The 15,091-nt window shown below is 47.2% G+C and overlaps 1 protein-coding gene across 4 annotated transcripts in view; it reads left to right on the top strand.

Moving 5' to 3' along the window:
• The window catches only part of GRIK4 (glutamate ionotropic receptor kainate type subunit 4), a 439,675-nt gene that overhangs the window by 387,661 nt on the left and 36,923 nt on the right, over nucleotides 1–15,091 (top strand). For all 4 annotated transcript variants that reach the window (XM_036862433.1, XM_036862435.1, XM_036862434.1 and 1 more), the window contains one exon: nucleotides 7,828–7,941. In XM_036862433.1, coding sequence (XP_036718328.1) covers nucleotides 7,828–7,941 — 114 coding nt within the window. The remainder of the gene's footprint in view (nucleotides 1–7,827; nucleotides 7,942–15,091) is intronic.

The raw sequence follows: 15,091 nt of genomic DNA, 5'->3' as shown, positions 1-15,091 counted from the left end.
AGAAACTGAGACACAGAGAAGGGAAGTCCTTTCCCAACGTCACACAGCTAAAAAGTGCAGAGTTGGAGTATGAGCCCGGGCCCCCTGTTCTAATACAAGGCAATTTATGGCAAATGCCACCTGAATGGTATAAGCCGTGTCTTAGCTCCCTTATTGATTGTGAGGAGGGAAGGCTTATTCCTGGGAAGATGATAGAGAAGTTTTCACAGAGGAGGTAAACTTTGAATGGACCTTGATGAGTAGAGTTACTGTTGGACATTCCAGGTAGAAGGAGTGGCATCATTTGAGTTCCACCTGTAGGAAAGTACAAGGTGTGTTTGAAAGTTGGCTGAACCAGACTCCCGGGGGGGGTCTTCCGGAGGAGTGCTGGGAAATGAGACTGAACTCAGAGGGATGGGCGGACCATGAGGGCCTGACTCCCAGGCTGGGCTTTAAAGGAGTGTGGATCATGGATACTTGTTTAAGAGGGAGGACAGGTAGGGGTGGAGATCGAGATGATGGACGTGGAGCTCACCTCCTCCCACAGACACATCGAGAGGGAGGACAGGTATAGTTGTCATGGCGTAAAAGTGAATTTTGTTAGAAAAAGAATATTAATAACCACCATTTATTGTGCACCTACAATATGCCAGGCACTGTGCTTTGTGCATTATATGTATTATCTCATTTATCCTCATAACAACCCTGAGTTGGTAATTATAATCCCCATTTTACAGATGAGAAAAGTGAGCTTGGAGAGGATGTGAAACCTACTCATGGTCACACAGTAACTGGAGGGCTGAGATTTGAGCCCAGTTTGGTCTGGTGGCAGAGAAGCAGGGCAACGTAGTCACAAGACAGAGCAGGTGGAGGGAGGGAGAGCTATGTCCTTGACGTTGGCCTCATTCAGGAGGGCCAGGCAGGGGCTGGAGAGAGTGACCAGCTAGGAGATTCAGCAAGATAAGAGCTGGATAACACCCCATAGGCATTGTAGCATGGAGGTCACTGCTGACCGGCTGGAGTGACATTGGTGAAGTGATGCCATAGACACCAGATCGCCCTTAGTGTAGTGGTATAAATGGCAAGGAAGTGAGGATAAAAATGAGGATGGTCCTTTCTTGTCTGTCTTCCATCTTTTGAATTCACTAGAGCCAATTGTATTTGTTGCAGGTTCGGATGCAGCCGCTGAATCCAAATGGCCCAGGTTTGAATCCTGGCTCTGCCACTTACTTGCTGTGCAAGCTTGGGCAAGTTCCTTAACCTCTCTGTGCCTCTGTTTTCTGATCTGTAAAATGAGGGTAATTATAGTAACCTACCTCATAAGGGTATTGTGAGCACTGAGTGAAGTAACACACGTAAATTGCTTAGTTAGTAAATTGACACACAGGAAGGGCTATAGGCGTTAGATGTGTTAAGATTACAAGTCTCATCCTGCTTAAAATACTTCAGGGCCTTTCAATTGCTCTTCAAGGCATTGCATCTTCTGCCTGCCTCTCCAGCCTCATCTTACAGCACACTCCCCAGCCCTGTGTACTCCAGACACTCTGGCCTTCTTCTAGCCCCTGGAATGCACCAAGCTCCCTCCTGCCTCAGGGCCTTTGCACGTGCTGACCCCACCCCCCACCCCTACTGGGAGTGCTCACCCCAGGCCTTCTCACTGGTAATTCTTGTTCAGGTAACTGAGTCTCATCTTGAGAAAGCTCCCATGAAGACTGCCAACCCCTGTTCTACCTGCTCATGACTGCTTTATAACATTTATTACAGCTGTAGTTTTACAGATCTTTTCTTCAACAGTCTGACAACTGCCTCTCCCACTGGACTGCAAGCTCTTGGCCATCAGGGACCATGCCTGTGTTTGCCCACCCCTGTATCCCAGGACCTTGCACACTGCCTGGAGTAAGGCAGGCGGTCAGTACAGAGTGTTGAGGGGATGCTGAGTGTTAAAGAGGAAGGGATTGCTGGGGAGGGGGCAGTGGGTTCTGCCTACCCTGAGACTCCACACTCAAGGGCAGAGCCCAGGACACAGCGCTTACTGTGGGCCGGATGAGCTCCGTGGCCCCATGTCACCCTCAGCCCGCAGATCCTCAGCCAGAGCCTAATGTGACTTGTCCCTCCCTGGGAAGCCAGGCTTGGTGGACTTGGGGGGTCTTTCCTTTCTAGGTATTTATGGATAATGTCCTCGCCGCTCTCACTGCCTCAGGCCTGGCCTTGCTTGGAATTCTGTAAGCCTTTTCAATATACAGGGGATCTCCAAAAACAATTACCTTGGAATGAAGGCTTCCAGCAATGCTCAGTACAGCCTTATTCTGTGTAGCGTTTTCTCATTCCAACGGTAGCCTCCCAAAGCTTTCCAGCATTAAGTAACAATTACAGAGTTAAATAAATGCCAGCAAAGAATGTGAGGCACTATGGGGCCTGAGCAGCAGGTGAAACAAGATCTGTGCAGATGTGACCGGCAAAAGAGTAGAAAGCTGTTGGTGTAGAGGATGGCCGCCTCCCCAGGGGGCAGGACCCTGGGCGACTGGGAGGCAGGAGGGCCGTGTAAAAAAGCCGGAGAAAAAAGATCTGGAAGCTGATCAGAGATAGCATGGTGGATCCAAAAATTCAAAGGGAGCTGGGGACGTCATTTAATCTGCCGTCCCCAGAGGAGAATCATATAACGAGGAAGAGGCTGTGGAGAATGACCCGATTTGGTTTCCAAGCTGTATGGCAGTTTTTCCTTGAGTTTTCTAAGCGATGGGACAGTACCAGGCCTAAGAGGGTCCTTACGTGGATCTTCAGAGATGGGCAATCAGACCAGGGAAGCACAGTGTGTCAGTACAGCTGTGTGGATGTCTCAGGTCACCTAGGAAAGGCTACCAGGGGCCAAATGTCCAGAGGCCTCTGCCTACATGGAGGTAGAACAGGCCTGACTGCTCCCCAGGCATTCCTACAACTCATCATGTGTTAAAATATTGTCTCCAGGGACTTCCCTGGTGGTCCAGTGGGTAATACTCTGCGCTCCCAGTGCAGGGGGACCGGGATCAAGCCCTGGTCGGGGAACTAGGTCCTGTATGCATGCCGCAACTCAGACCCGGCGCAGCCAAATAAATATTCTTTTAAAAAGATATCATCTCCAGAGGTCCCTGTTGAGATTCTCAGCATCATCAAGTTCATCATAATCATCATCATCACTATCATTATCATCCTAACAGCAAACATTTATCAGGTACTTACTTTGAGCCAGGCCCCATGCTCAGCATTTACAAGCATCATCTCATTCAGTTTCTTAGGAATTCTGGGAAATGGGTACTATTATTATCCCCACTTTACAGATGAGCAAACTGAGGCTCAGAGAGGTTACATGACTTTTGCCCAAGGTCACACAACAGGTAAGTAAGTAACAGAGTCCAGACAGGTCTGTCCTATGCTGAAGGCTAAGTCTCAGCCACCCTCTCTACTGCCTTCATAGTCCCAGATAGGTGTGGCAGGACTCTACAGTGTGCAGAGTTTATAGGGCTCTTCCACACCCATCATCTCTTCTTGACTCTCACATAATACTGATAGGCAGGCATTGCCCCATTGTATAGCCTGGTAAACTGAGTCCCAGAGAGAGTAAGTGAGTTGCTATGGGCATCTGGTCAGCAAAAGGCAGAGCCAGGTCTTTAGACCCGCCCCATCCTCTCATTAGCTGGTCTCCATGTGAGGGAGGGGCTCCGGGAGGATGGGGCAGGGCTGAAGCTGTGGAAGTCTGCCCAGGGCGCTGGGGCACTGCTGAGGGGAAGGGAGAGAATTGGGCCCAACAGGGGGCAGCAGGTGTCTAAAAGAGGAGGAGAGGGAGACAGAGGAAAGCTTTGTTGCTTCAGGTCTTTCAGGATCTGGCACCGCGGGCAGAGGCCTCCCGGGTGGCATCTCAGGGAAGCACAGGGTGGGTGCAGCAGGCTCAGACAGGCACAGACCAGAGCCCTGCTGTGAATTCACTGTCTTCCTCCCAGCCAGGCCCCACATCCAGGAGAAGAGCAGCGGCCACCCCAAGCCTTCAGGTTCTGATAGTGAGGGTAGCAGTCGCGTGACCCCTATTTAAACCCAGGAGGCGAAGAGTAGTATGTTTTGAAAGTCACCTCCAGGCTGCCTGCAGCCTGCCCTCCCCTCGGAAATTCCACTAACGTCCAGGAGATAAAAGAGGGGATCTCTCAGAGGCAGAACACAAAGCTCTTCAAAGAACACTTTCAATCAGAAATGGGAAGAGGAGAGAGGTCTTTCTCTCAGAGAGAATGTATTTATAAACCCGTGCGCGCGTGCGCACACACACACACACACACACACACACACACACACACACACACACACACACACACACACACCAGCAACCAGGAACATCGTGATGCTAATAGAGCTCTGTGCATGTTCCCTTTTCCCAGTCTCTCTTCCTTTTCTGGCTCCGGGGGTCCTACCCTTTTCTGGACTCCCAGCCCCCAGGGTTGCACTTCCAGATCTGCTCTCTCCACATGGTGTGGTATCTTCCTGACCTTTCTGGCCTCTTCCCCGCCTTGGGTGCTACTCTTTGCTGACTAGTGTGTAAACAGTTTCCTCCTCCGCCTCTCTGAGGCATTCAATTCTGGAGACCGCTATCATCTCCTTGAACAAATAGGGGCCAGTTAAACGAAGCTCCTCCCCTCCTAGCCCTGCAAAATGAAAGCCTGGGATTTTAGAGCAGGAGAAGAGCTTGGAGAGCATCTGACTGAACTCTCATTTCAGAGTGGAGGAAACTCAGGCCTGGAGAGTGGAATAACTTGCCCAAGGTCACACTGAGTTTGTGGCCCAGCTGTGACGAGAGCCAGGTCTTCTGACGTCCCGTCTGTGGCTCTTTCCACTGGAGGGCACATCCCTCCCCAGCGAGTGACCAGAGATGCAGGAGGGCTGGGGTGAACTGTCATGGGGCCTGCTCTTCCCTTGGCCTGCCACGCCCACAATTGCTAGCATTTTTTGCAGCCACACCGCTTTGGTCATTAGTTTGATTTTGTGGCACATGATCTCCGCATCTAAGTCTGCTTTATAGCACAATGTCTTTTTAACTAAGGTGAAAGAAAAGGCATGCACGCCTTTTGGAATAACCTGCTCCCACCAGGTTGTTGCTGGTACCCCAGGGTGCATTGAAGCCAAGGTACCTGATTACTGTTCTCTACTGAGTCGATGAAAAATAAAAAACAACCAGTACATAACCTCCGCGGTTTCTCCTAGCTTCTCATCCCTCCTTCCCTGCCTCCCCTGCCCCCAGCTTACTCTTGAGCAGGGGACAAAGGAGAGAGAGATGGGTGGCGGGGCAAGGAGGCAACAGTTTCCACAGGAGACAGTTTTCCTGTTTGGCCCAGTTTGGGGAGGTGTCTGTTTGTGAATAGACAGAAGCGCCCTGTCCGAGCCTGGGGCAGACTCTCTCCCAGGGGGTGTGGTCCTGCTCCTACCCAGGAACGCGCCCTCCTGGGACGCTGTCCATTTCCAGCTTTCTCTCTATATGGAATTGTTTCATCATAATGTCATCGCTGACGAACTTTTATAAACTTGTGAAATGATTTCCAAATTGCAATCCAAAGTTTGCCCTTTTGGGAAGAAGGCTGTGGCGAGGGGTTGAGGGGGAAGAAATTTGAGGATAGAGTTGTTGATTTTGGTTACTTGGTTTGGATAGATCTATTTTTTTTTAATAACCAGAGAAAGGACGGGATGCTGTGGTTACCTCTTGCCCGTCTTATCAGTTTTCATTTTTCTACCCTTTTCTTCAGTTCGTTCACTCCAACCCATTTAACTCTTGTCTCCTCCTCCCAAGGTCCTTGCAGGGCTTGGCTGCTGATTGGCTGCACACGGGGGACCAGCATTGCACCTGCTGCGCCTTTGTGGTTGATTTCTGTTGCCTTACATGTGTGCTCGCGAGAGGAACTCAGGTCAGGGCCACCATCATTGAGGGAGGGGCTGAAGTTCTGAAAGGCCCCAACAACTCTCTGAAGGGTCCTCCAAATGAAGGCACTAACAATCTTCTAATCAAACTCCACTCTCTCCTCCAGGGTTGATTCACTTGACAGCAGTCATCAACACTCTCTCAGAGAAATACAGAATGAACCCAATGAGTCATTCACATTTTTCATTTTTTATTAAAAATCTCTTACATCTGCAATCTAGTCTCTTTTAAGCCTGGCCTCGCTTTGTAAGGCCCTAAGTTGTTAGCCGATGCCGGATCATGTGGCTGCTTTAGCATGAATTGGGGTGGGGGATTGGGGCTGAGATGAGAAGAAACTGATCTTTGCCAATGGATGTATTCTTCTTGTACACAACTCATAAATCCCCTTGTGCGTAAAATGAGGGTGGCATGTCTCTCTCCTTACTTCCTTTGCAATGATATAGGAAGAATCGTGCACGTGTGTGTATGTGCCTGTGTGTGCGCGCGTGTGTGTGTGTGTACTTATTCAGAACTGATTGGCCTGTTTGTAGATTGTTGGATACCTCACTTTTCCTCATTTCTTTCTCCATCTTTTGTATCAACTGATCCACCAGAATTAGGAGTTAAGGAAGCTGAAATGTAAACCTCGATAGAGACCAGTCTGAGATACATGCCTAGGTTATAAAACATGGTTCTTAAATATCAGTATAAGTCAGAATCACCTGGGCAACTTGTCACAAATGCAGATTCCCGGGCCCCACGACCAGAGTCTGATCCAGGGGGTCTGGGATGAGACTCAGGAATTCACATTTTAATAAGCCCTTTATTCTTTAATATTCTTATTCTTTAATAAGAATAAGGTGATTCTGATGCTGGTGGTCCTATACCACATTCTGAGAATCACTTGCAGAGAATTGCTGGGAAGGATTCTGGCACTGTCTAAACCCCACATCCTTGGTTTACAGATGAGATTAAGGAAGCCAAGAGAAGTGAAATGACTAGCCTATGCTAGTTAGCTAGTTAGGGCAGAGTATGGCCAGAACTGAACGCCAGCTCTGGGCCTTTCCCACCGCCCCATGTATAGGGGAGCAGGCCAATAGGTAGTAAGCTTGCTTTGCAACAGTGTGGATTGAAATTAAACACAAGGAAGAACTTCCTGACAGAGAGGTGTACTGAGGAAGCTGACAGCATCTCCTTTCCCAGGAAACCTTAATTCAGGCCAGACTTCCATCAGGTGTGGGCACTTGAGGTACATGGCAGGGGCAAAGAGAAAAGAAGGAAACATCTGGTGATTTTGCATGAAAGGGACCAGAGACCCTTCTTTGAGTTCTGCTGTGGCACCTGGATTTTAACCTTGACTGAAACATAAGGCCAGTGGTCCAGGAAGCCTGAGGTGAGGTCCTACCTCTGACAAGGACAAAGTTTGTGATGTTGGGCCCCTTGCTCAATTTCTTGGCCTTTATTTCCTGGGGTTGCATTAGATTGCCTCTAATTTCCAGGGTGCCATCATTTTTATCTTTCATTGTAACTCCCTCACCAAAGTGCACACAGCAGAGGGACTCTGTGAAGTTTTGTTGTTCAACAAGTTAATCAGCTGACTAAAAAATTACTCAGTATTGAGTATCCAGAAGTTCTATCTGCCAGTTCTCCCTCGCCTAGGGCATTTAGAGTCTGTCTGAACAGTCAGTAGTGATCCCCCCTTTTTATACTAATTTATATATTTAAAGGGGTCTAACCTCAAATGAACATGAGTTACAGCTTCAATATCCATGTCTTTTCATGAGTGATCGTTCAGACCTCTGGCTACTTAGGGTCAGTCCCCAGGCAGAGAAACCAGACCAGAGAAACATCTCCCCATTAGTGACGGCCTCTGGTCACAAGTCCCTGTGCCCCCATCTCATGTGGCCACCCCTCTGATGATCTCTGTCTGTTCCTTTCAGAAAGCAGATCTGGCCGTGGCAGGCCTCACCATTACGGCTGAACGGGAGAAGGTGATTGATTTCTCAAAGCCATTCATGACTCTGGGAATTAGCATTCTTTACCGAGTTCATATGGTAAGAGATTTATTTTATAAGCATTTATGGCATTAAAGTTATTTGCATGCAAATACTGAGTTATATGGTAATAATGAATGACTCACAGAAATATTTAGATTTCAAGACTTAAATGCAAATGTGCTGGGCTATTTTTTCCCCCATCAGCTGCAAGGACTTGCAAACAGGAGGAATGGAAAAGTCACACTTGTGGGCTTTCCAGTAAAAACTGCTTCTGCCTCACTGAATAGGGAAGGCCAAGAATGATCATTCAACCCTTGGTTCGTAGTGTGTTGGTGATCGGCCCCATGGGTCACTCTGCTTCCTCCTAGGGGGTGGGTCCCCAGCCCAGATAAGTCACCCCGGACTTCTCAAGGCCTTCAGCAACTTTCAGGTCCACCTCTGTTCACTCTGAGCATTGCATCTGGTGAGGCAATGCAGACCCCCTCTCTTGATTATCTGTACAGGGGGATAAAGAGCAGATAATGTAATGTCACTTATACCTGGCCTGTCCCCTCTTCTGCATTCCTTACAAAAAAAGACTTCTCTGATTAGGTGGCTAGAGTCAGTATAAAAATGAGTTTGAGAAAGCTCCCCCATGGGCACCAGAGGATGGCCGTGATGTCAAAGTTACTGGCTGGTGGGGGGAGCATCAGGAGAGGGGAGATATACCCTCATCCAAACTGGCTCTAAGTACACAGCTACTATATGGATTTCCCCAATGGTCCAGTCACTTTAGGCGTCCAAGGTCATGCCAACATGGTGTATTCCAGCACCTGGCACCACAAGGCTGCCCAACAGGGAAGGACCCAAGAGCTCACCCCACATGCCTGCTGAGGAAGTGACCCTCCAGCTTCTGATCTCAGCCTTGGAGAAGGGGGATTATCTGTATTTGCAGCCTCAGCCTGGCAGCTGCCAGGGCATCAGGAGCTGTGGCCCATTTTTGCAGGAGGAAGGTCTTGTAGAGCCCACTCAGGCAGCTCTGAAGAGCCCGGTTCTGGGCTGGACCTCAGCATCCATCGTGACCCCTGGCCGACTTGGAAAAAGAGGCCAAATCATCTGGAAGAAGAGACAGCCTCAAAATCCCAAGCTCTCCAGGCTAAGACAGAAAGAAATGGGAGGATTTGGTCACAGTCAGTGCTGTGACGGATGTGTCTGTCTTGTGAGTGAAGGGGGATTTTGATCCCTCTTCCCCTCCTTTCCATGACAATAACTCCCATTCACTGAGCGCCTCTTATGTGCCAGATACTCTTCAGGCCCCTGTGATGTGGGCTGTTGTTATGGATTGAATTGTGTCCCCTCCAAAGCTGTGTTGAAGTGTTAACCGTCCCCCCAGCCCTGTGAATGTGACCTTATTTGGAAACAGCGTCTTTTCAGATAGAATCAAGTTAAGATGAGGTCATACTGGAACGGGGCAGGGCTAATCCAATGACTGGTGTCGTTATAAAAAGTGGGAAATTTGGACATAGGCATACGGGGGAGAAGACCTTGTGAATTTGGAGGCAGACTGGAGTGATGCATCTACAAGCCAAGAGACGCCACGGATTGCCAGCTGCCACCAGAAGCTCGAAGAAGACAAAGAAGGACCCTCCCATAAAGCCTTCAGAGAGAGCATGGTCCTTGTCACCTTGATTTTGAACTTCTAGGCTCCAGAGCTGTGAGACAATACATTTCCATTGTGTTAAGCCCCCCAGTCAGTGGTACCCTGTTATGGCAGCCCTCGTGAATGAATACAGTCGACTTGTTCTTATTTTAGAAATGAGGAAACAGTGGCAATCAGTTCTAAAAACATGGCCAAGCCCACGCACCACTTAATGTAAGAGCAGAGTTCAAACCCAGGATGGTGTGGTGAGAGCCTGTGCTCTCTCTGTGACACCAGGAAGCCACCCGCCTTGTGTGACCTGTGCATAACTTGTGCATAACTTGTAAGTGAGGCTCTCTGTGCCCCTGTTCTCAGTTGGTCCTCAGGGCTGTTCTTTGAGGAAAGAAGGAAGATGTTATAATTCCCATCTTACACATGAGGAGACCAAGGTCACCTCTGGAGCTGGGCCTGGAATCCAGGTCTCCTGACTCTTGGGACAACATTCTTGTCATCATTACGTCTATTGGTACCCCCGAGGCAGCTTTCCAGCCAGTGCTGTTTCTTGAGCCTGCCCCACTGTGTCCCCCCACCCAACTGAGCCTTGAGGGAGGATCCAAAAGAAATGGAGACACACAGCCTTTCTGCTGTGGCCAGACCACGTGACAAGGCTCTGGCCTTGATTTCTTGATTAAGGCCAAGGGCACTAGAGCTCCACTCGTGACCCGATGGGCCAAGAGGAACCACATGGGTGAAGGCACGTCATCCCAAGTGTTTCCACCCACTGGGAACATCTGTTGCTAGGCTACCGTCACCACCCAGGACATGATTGTCCTGAATATCAACTCTGGCCAGAACCAAACTCCAATTCTCCGATCCTCTGGGCAATCTTAATTAGATCATTGGTCAAATGTTTCCTACCACCTGCAAACCTATAACTGTATGAGCTCCCCTGCATTAGTTCTGGGATGTGAAGTTTTATGTGTCAGCTCAGCGAGGCTCTAATGCCCAGATGTTTGGTCAACCCCTAGTCTAGATGATACTGTGAGGGTATTTTGTAGATGCGATTAGCATCTACAATCAGCTGATGTTAAGGAAAGGAGATGACCCTTGATAATATGGGTGGTCCTCATCCAATCAGTTAAAAGACCTTGAGAATAAAAATGGGTTTCCCAAAGCAAAAGGAATTCTGTATCAAGACTATCACGTAGAAATCTTGTCTGAGTTTCCTGCCCTACAGATTTGGGACCTACCAGCTCCTACAATCACATGAGCCAATTCCTTGAAATAACTCTCTTTACATACACACACACACACGCACACGCACACACGCACATACCCCCCCTCCTGGTTCTCTCTGTCTCTCTGGAGAACCTAACCCACACAGCTCCCCTCTCTGGTCAGCATTCCTCCCCTCTCCCCACCTCCTTACTGAGACACTAGTGTGCCACACGGCTGCTCAGATCTGATTTCTAACAGGGGGCCAAGCTGAGTAAAAATTGAGTGCTGGCGTGGGTAGCTCACACTAAGCAGAACTGACAGTTTATGCATTTATTCAACAAATATTTATTGAGTGCATTCTGTGTATGAGGCAGAATGCTTAGAAAGTACGAAAGGGTGAGCTGGGGAGAGAACAATCCTGAATCGATTAAATCAGGGGAGATCCAGTGAGAACAAGTCTGAGATGAACTTCACAGAATCTGAAACAAAAGAGGCATCAGCAGGAACAGCTAATACCAAAGGGTAGCCCGGCAGAGTTCACCATGAACGCCAAAATCTAAAACTACACAGAGAAACTCTCTCTGATACAATAGTGTTTAGTTGATGAAATTGAAGTTGAATGCTGGGTGTTTATTATTTTGTGAATTGTCTCTGATTGATAGTTCTCTGTGAGCAAAAATATGGTTCATTTAATTTCATTTATAATCTATAATGACCTAGAATCTCTTAGCTCTATGTCTCAGGTCACCTGAGTCAGGAGTGATTGTTACTGAAAAGTGAGCGTCTGGTGATAATCAAACCTGTGTGCAAAAGTAAAAATAATTAACACAAAGTATAAATGCCTAGTTAGAAATTCTTCAAAACCTTCCAAGATAACAAGTGGTGGCAGGTATGTCTCTGAAGCCTAAAGATAACCAGAAATAATTTGTGAATTTCCAGCAATCTCAGATTATCTAGGTTCTTTCATGAATGTGGATCATCACAAGTTGATTATGGGATATTTCCCTTCCTCCCAACCTTGGGGCATAATCTGTTTTTGCCCAGGCATCTCCAGGGCCAAAATCAGAAGAATGTTTTGCTCTTTTGACCTCTACTCCCTGCCACTCAGAGGCTGACTAAGGATTCTGGCTTTGGCATTTGTTACTGTCGATCCCTCTCGCTTATTAAAACTCTCTCTGTTCCTAGCATCCAAGTCACCATTTTCTCCCACTGTTCCTCCTGCCTCTCTGATTATTGCCTCTTCCACCATTTCTGTTGCTTCCTCTCTCTCTCTCTCTCTCTCTGTCTCTGTTTGCCTCTTAAATGTCCGTGGCCCTTTTCTATTCTCACTCTCCCAACTCTCTGCCTGGATAATCTCACCCTTTCCCAAATCTATAAATCTAACCCTGACTGCTCCCCTAAATTCCAGAAGCATATTTTAAACACATTACTAAGACGTCCCCACCTGGATATCTCAGAGGCACCTCAAAAACAGTGACACGAACTTCATTCGGTATATTCCTCCCTCCCCTCCTCTGCCCCATCTCAGGTAACGCCATCTCCATCCAGCCACCTGAGCTGTCCATCACTTCTCTTTCCTCACATGGTCAGTTGGTCCGCTCACGTCCTAAATAGTCCTCAGATATACTCTCTGTCTCCACTTAATCTGCCTTGGTTCAGGCTCTCCTCATCTCTAACCTCAACTGCTGCCATTCTGGTGGACTGTATCCTCCTTGAGGGCAGGTGTTTCTTATCCATTACTGTATCCCCATCAAAGGGCCACTGTTATTGTAAGCATTCACCAAGAAGCAGTAGAGTGAAAATCATGGACTCTGGAGCCGGACTGCACGGGTTTATTCCCAGATCTGACACTCACTGGCTGCAGGGCACATGTGTCTCAGCTTATTCATCTGTAAAAATGGGTTGTCATGAACATTTAATGAGGATACATATGTAATGCACTTATAACAGCGCCTGACATGTGCACAATAAAGTGGTAGTTATTACATTTTTTATGGAAGTATAGTCGGTTTATAATGTTTCAGGTGTACAGCGAAGTGATTCAATTATATATGTAATTGAATATAGTTGAGATGGTGAATATAGTTCCTTGTGCTATACAGTAGGTCCTTGTTATTCATCTATTTTTTATATAGTAGTGTGTATCTATTAATCCCAAATTCCCATTTATCCCTTCCCCCAGTTATTACATTTCATAAATGTATGTGAATTTCTCCCCACTACCATCTATCCTCAATCCATCCTGCAGCCTGAGAGTTGTTTTATTTTATTTATTTATTTTTATTTTTTTCACAAATGTAATCATATCAGCTTCTGACTTAGAATCATTCACTGGCTGCACATCACTTGCGAGAAAAAGTCCAACCTTCTTAGCGTGGAGAATAAAAGCCGATTTCTCCTGTTCCACTTCCATCTCTTTGCTGCAGGCACCTTCATCCTGTACTGCTCACTCCTTTGCCCATCATGTCAGCCTCTTCCTGTCTTCTTATCTAGATTCATGCTCATCCTCTTGTCACTCAACTGTCTAACAAGGTCTTCCCTGGCCTTTAATACCCAGCTCAAATAGCACGTGTCAAATGTGACTCCCCTAGATGGAGCTGATTGCTTCTTTCTCTGAGCTGCTGCCCTCTGCCTGTACCTCTATAACAACATTTATATGCTGCGTTATATTACTCTTTGTTTATCTCTCTCTCCCTAAGTAGATCCTAGTGGGAGATACACTGGGGAGATGGTACCCTCTTGCCAGACCATACATTTTTTTAAATTGAAGTATAGTTGATTTACAATGTTGTGTTAGTTTCTGGTGTACAGCAAAGTGATTCAGTTATGCATATGTACATATATATTCTTTTTCGTATTCTTTTCCATTATGGTTTATTACAGGATACTGAATATAGTTCCCTGTGCTATACAGTAGGACTTTGTTGTTGATCGATTCTATATATAATAGTTTGCATCTGCTAATCCCAAGCTCCCAATCCAACCCTCCCCCGCCCCCCCTCCCCTTGGCAACCAGAAGTCTGTTCTCTATGTCTGTGAGTCTGTTTCTGTTTTGTCGGTAAGTCCATTTGTGTCACATTTTAGATTCCACATATAAGTGATATTGTATGGTATTAGACCATAAATTTTTATGATATGATATTTGGTATGGAAAATGTCTCATCCTAAACATGCGATATTTACTTGATAAGTACAGAGGGAAGAAAGGAAGGGGGGAGGGAGGGAGGGACCTGTGATTCTGCAGGCAGTGACCACCACTTCCCTTGGGGGTCACGGTCGAGCAGCACTGACCCCCAGGAGCCTGGCTTCTGCCAGGAGACCCAGTATTCCAGGCAGCAGGATGAGTGACCCAATTAGATTTCTTTTTACTTTCTGGCCTTTACCCTGTTGGCCTTGAGAACAAAAAGTGAGGGGAGGCAGATGTTGGGGCAGCTCAGACCCATCTTGTGCTCAGGCCTGGTCGTGGCGGCCACCTGAACCCATGGCTCCCTCCCTCCCTGATGCCTGCACATACCACAGACAGCATAGCACCGACCTGAGAAGTCATGGGAACCCCTGGCTGGGGCCAGATGAGCTTCCAGGCCATACATGGAGGATTCAGCCTTTAGAATCTGGGGTGTCCCCTGGTACTGCAAAGATAGGAGTCAAACGACTGGACATCTGAAGTTCAAGACTCTCTTGATTTCCTTGGCATATTAGCTCATTTCTTCTTACTGAGAAGTTCAGTATTTAGCATAGCAGTGTAACCCCAAGGGCATTTTGCAGTTCAGGGTTTTATAGAATTGATGCATTTTGCAGTCCAGCATTCTATAGAATTGATGCATACTGTAAGCTCCCAAATATCTGTGAATGGAAGAGAAAAGAGCATAGAAAAACAAAACCATTCACATTTGATATTAGAGTATATCATGTAGTTTTCTCTCTCTCTTTTTTTCTGCAGCAGCAATTTCCCTAATGATGTTTTTGCTCAGATTAATATTAAAGTAAGTTTGTATGCCTCAAGCACACACTGACTGCTGAAGCAAAGCCTTATCAGAGCGTGCCAGAAACCAACCTGGGATTTGACATTGGCACACATAGCCCCCAAATGGATAATCAAGTTTAGAAAATTCAGTGTCAATATATTCAAGGAGGTTGGGTGTCTGTCCAGGATATTTGTATGTTGACTAACATCATCTGGCACCTCTTTATTCCTGAAACACTTTCACATACAGTCTCCGGTTTAGTACAGCAATCCCCCGAGGCAGGTAGTAGGATTCCCATTTTGCACAGAAAGATTCTGAGGCCAGTCGTGGCTAGTGGTGCCGTGGAAAGAGGAAAGAGAGTCCAATGGTGGGGTGGCATGGAACCCAGGTTTTCGATCTCCAAGTC

Source organism: Balaenoptera musculus, chromosome 8 (genome assembly GCF_009873245.2).
Source record: "Balaenoptera musculus isolate JJ_BM4_2016_0621 chromosome 8, mBalMus1.pri.v3, whole genome shotgun sequence".
Lineage (NCBI taxonomy): Eukaryota > Metazoa > Chordata > Mammalia > Artiodactyla > Balaenopteridae > Balaenoptera > Balaenoptera musculus.
The sequence above is the reverse complement of the archived record's forward strand: the minus strand, read 5'-3'. Positions and strand labels throughout refer to the sequence as shown.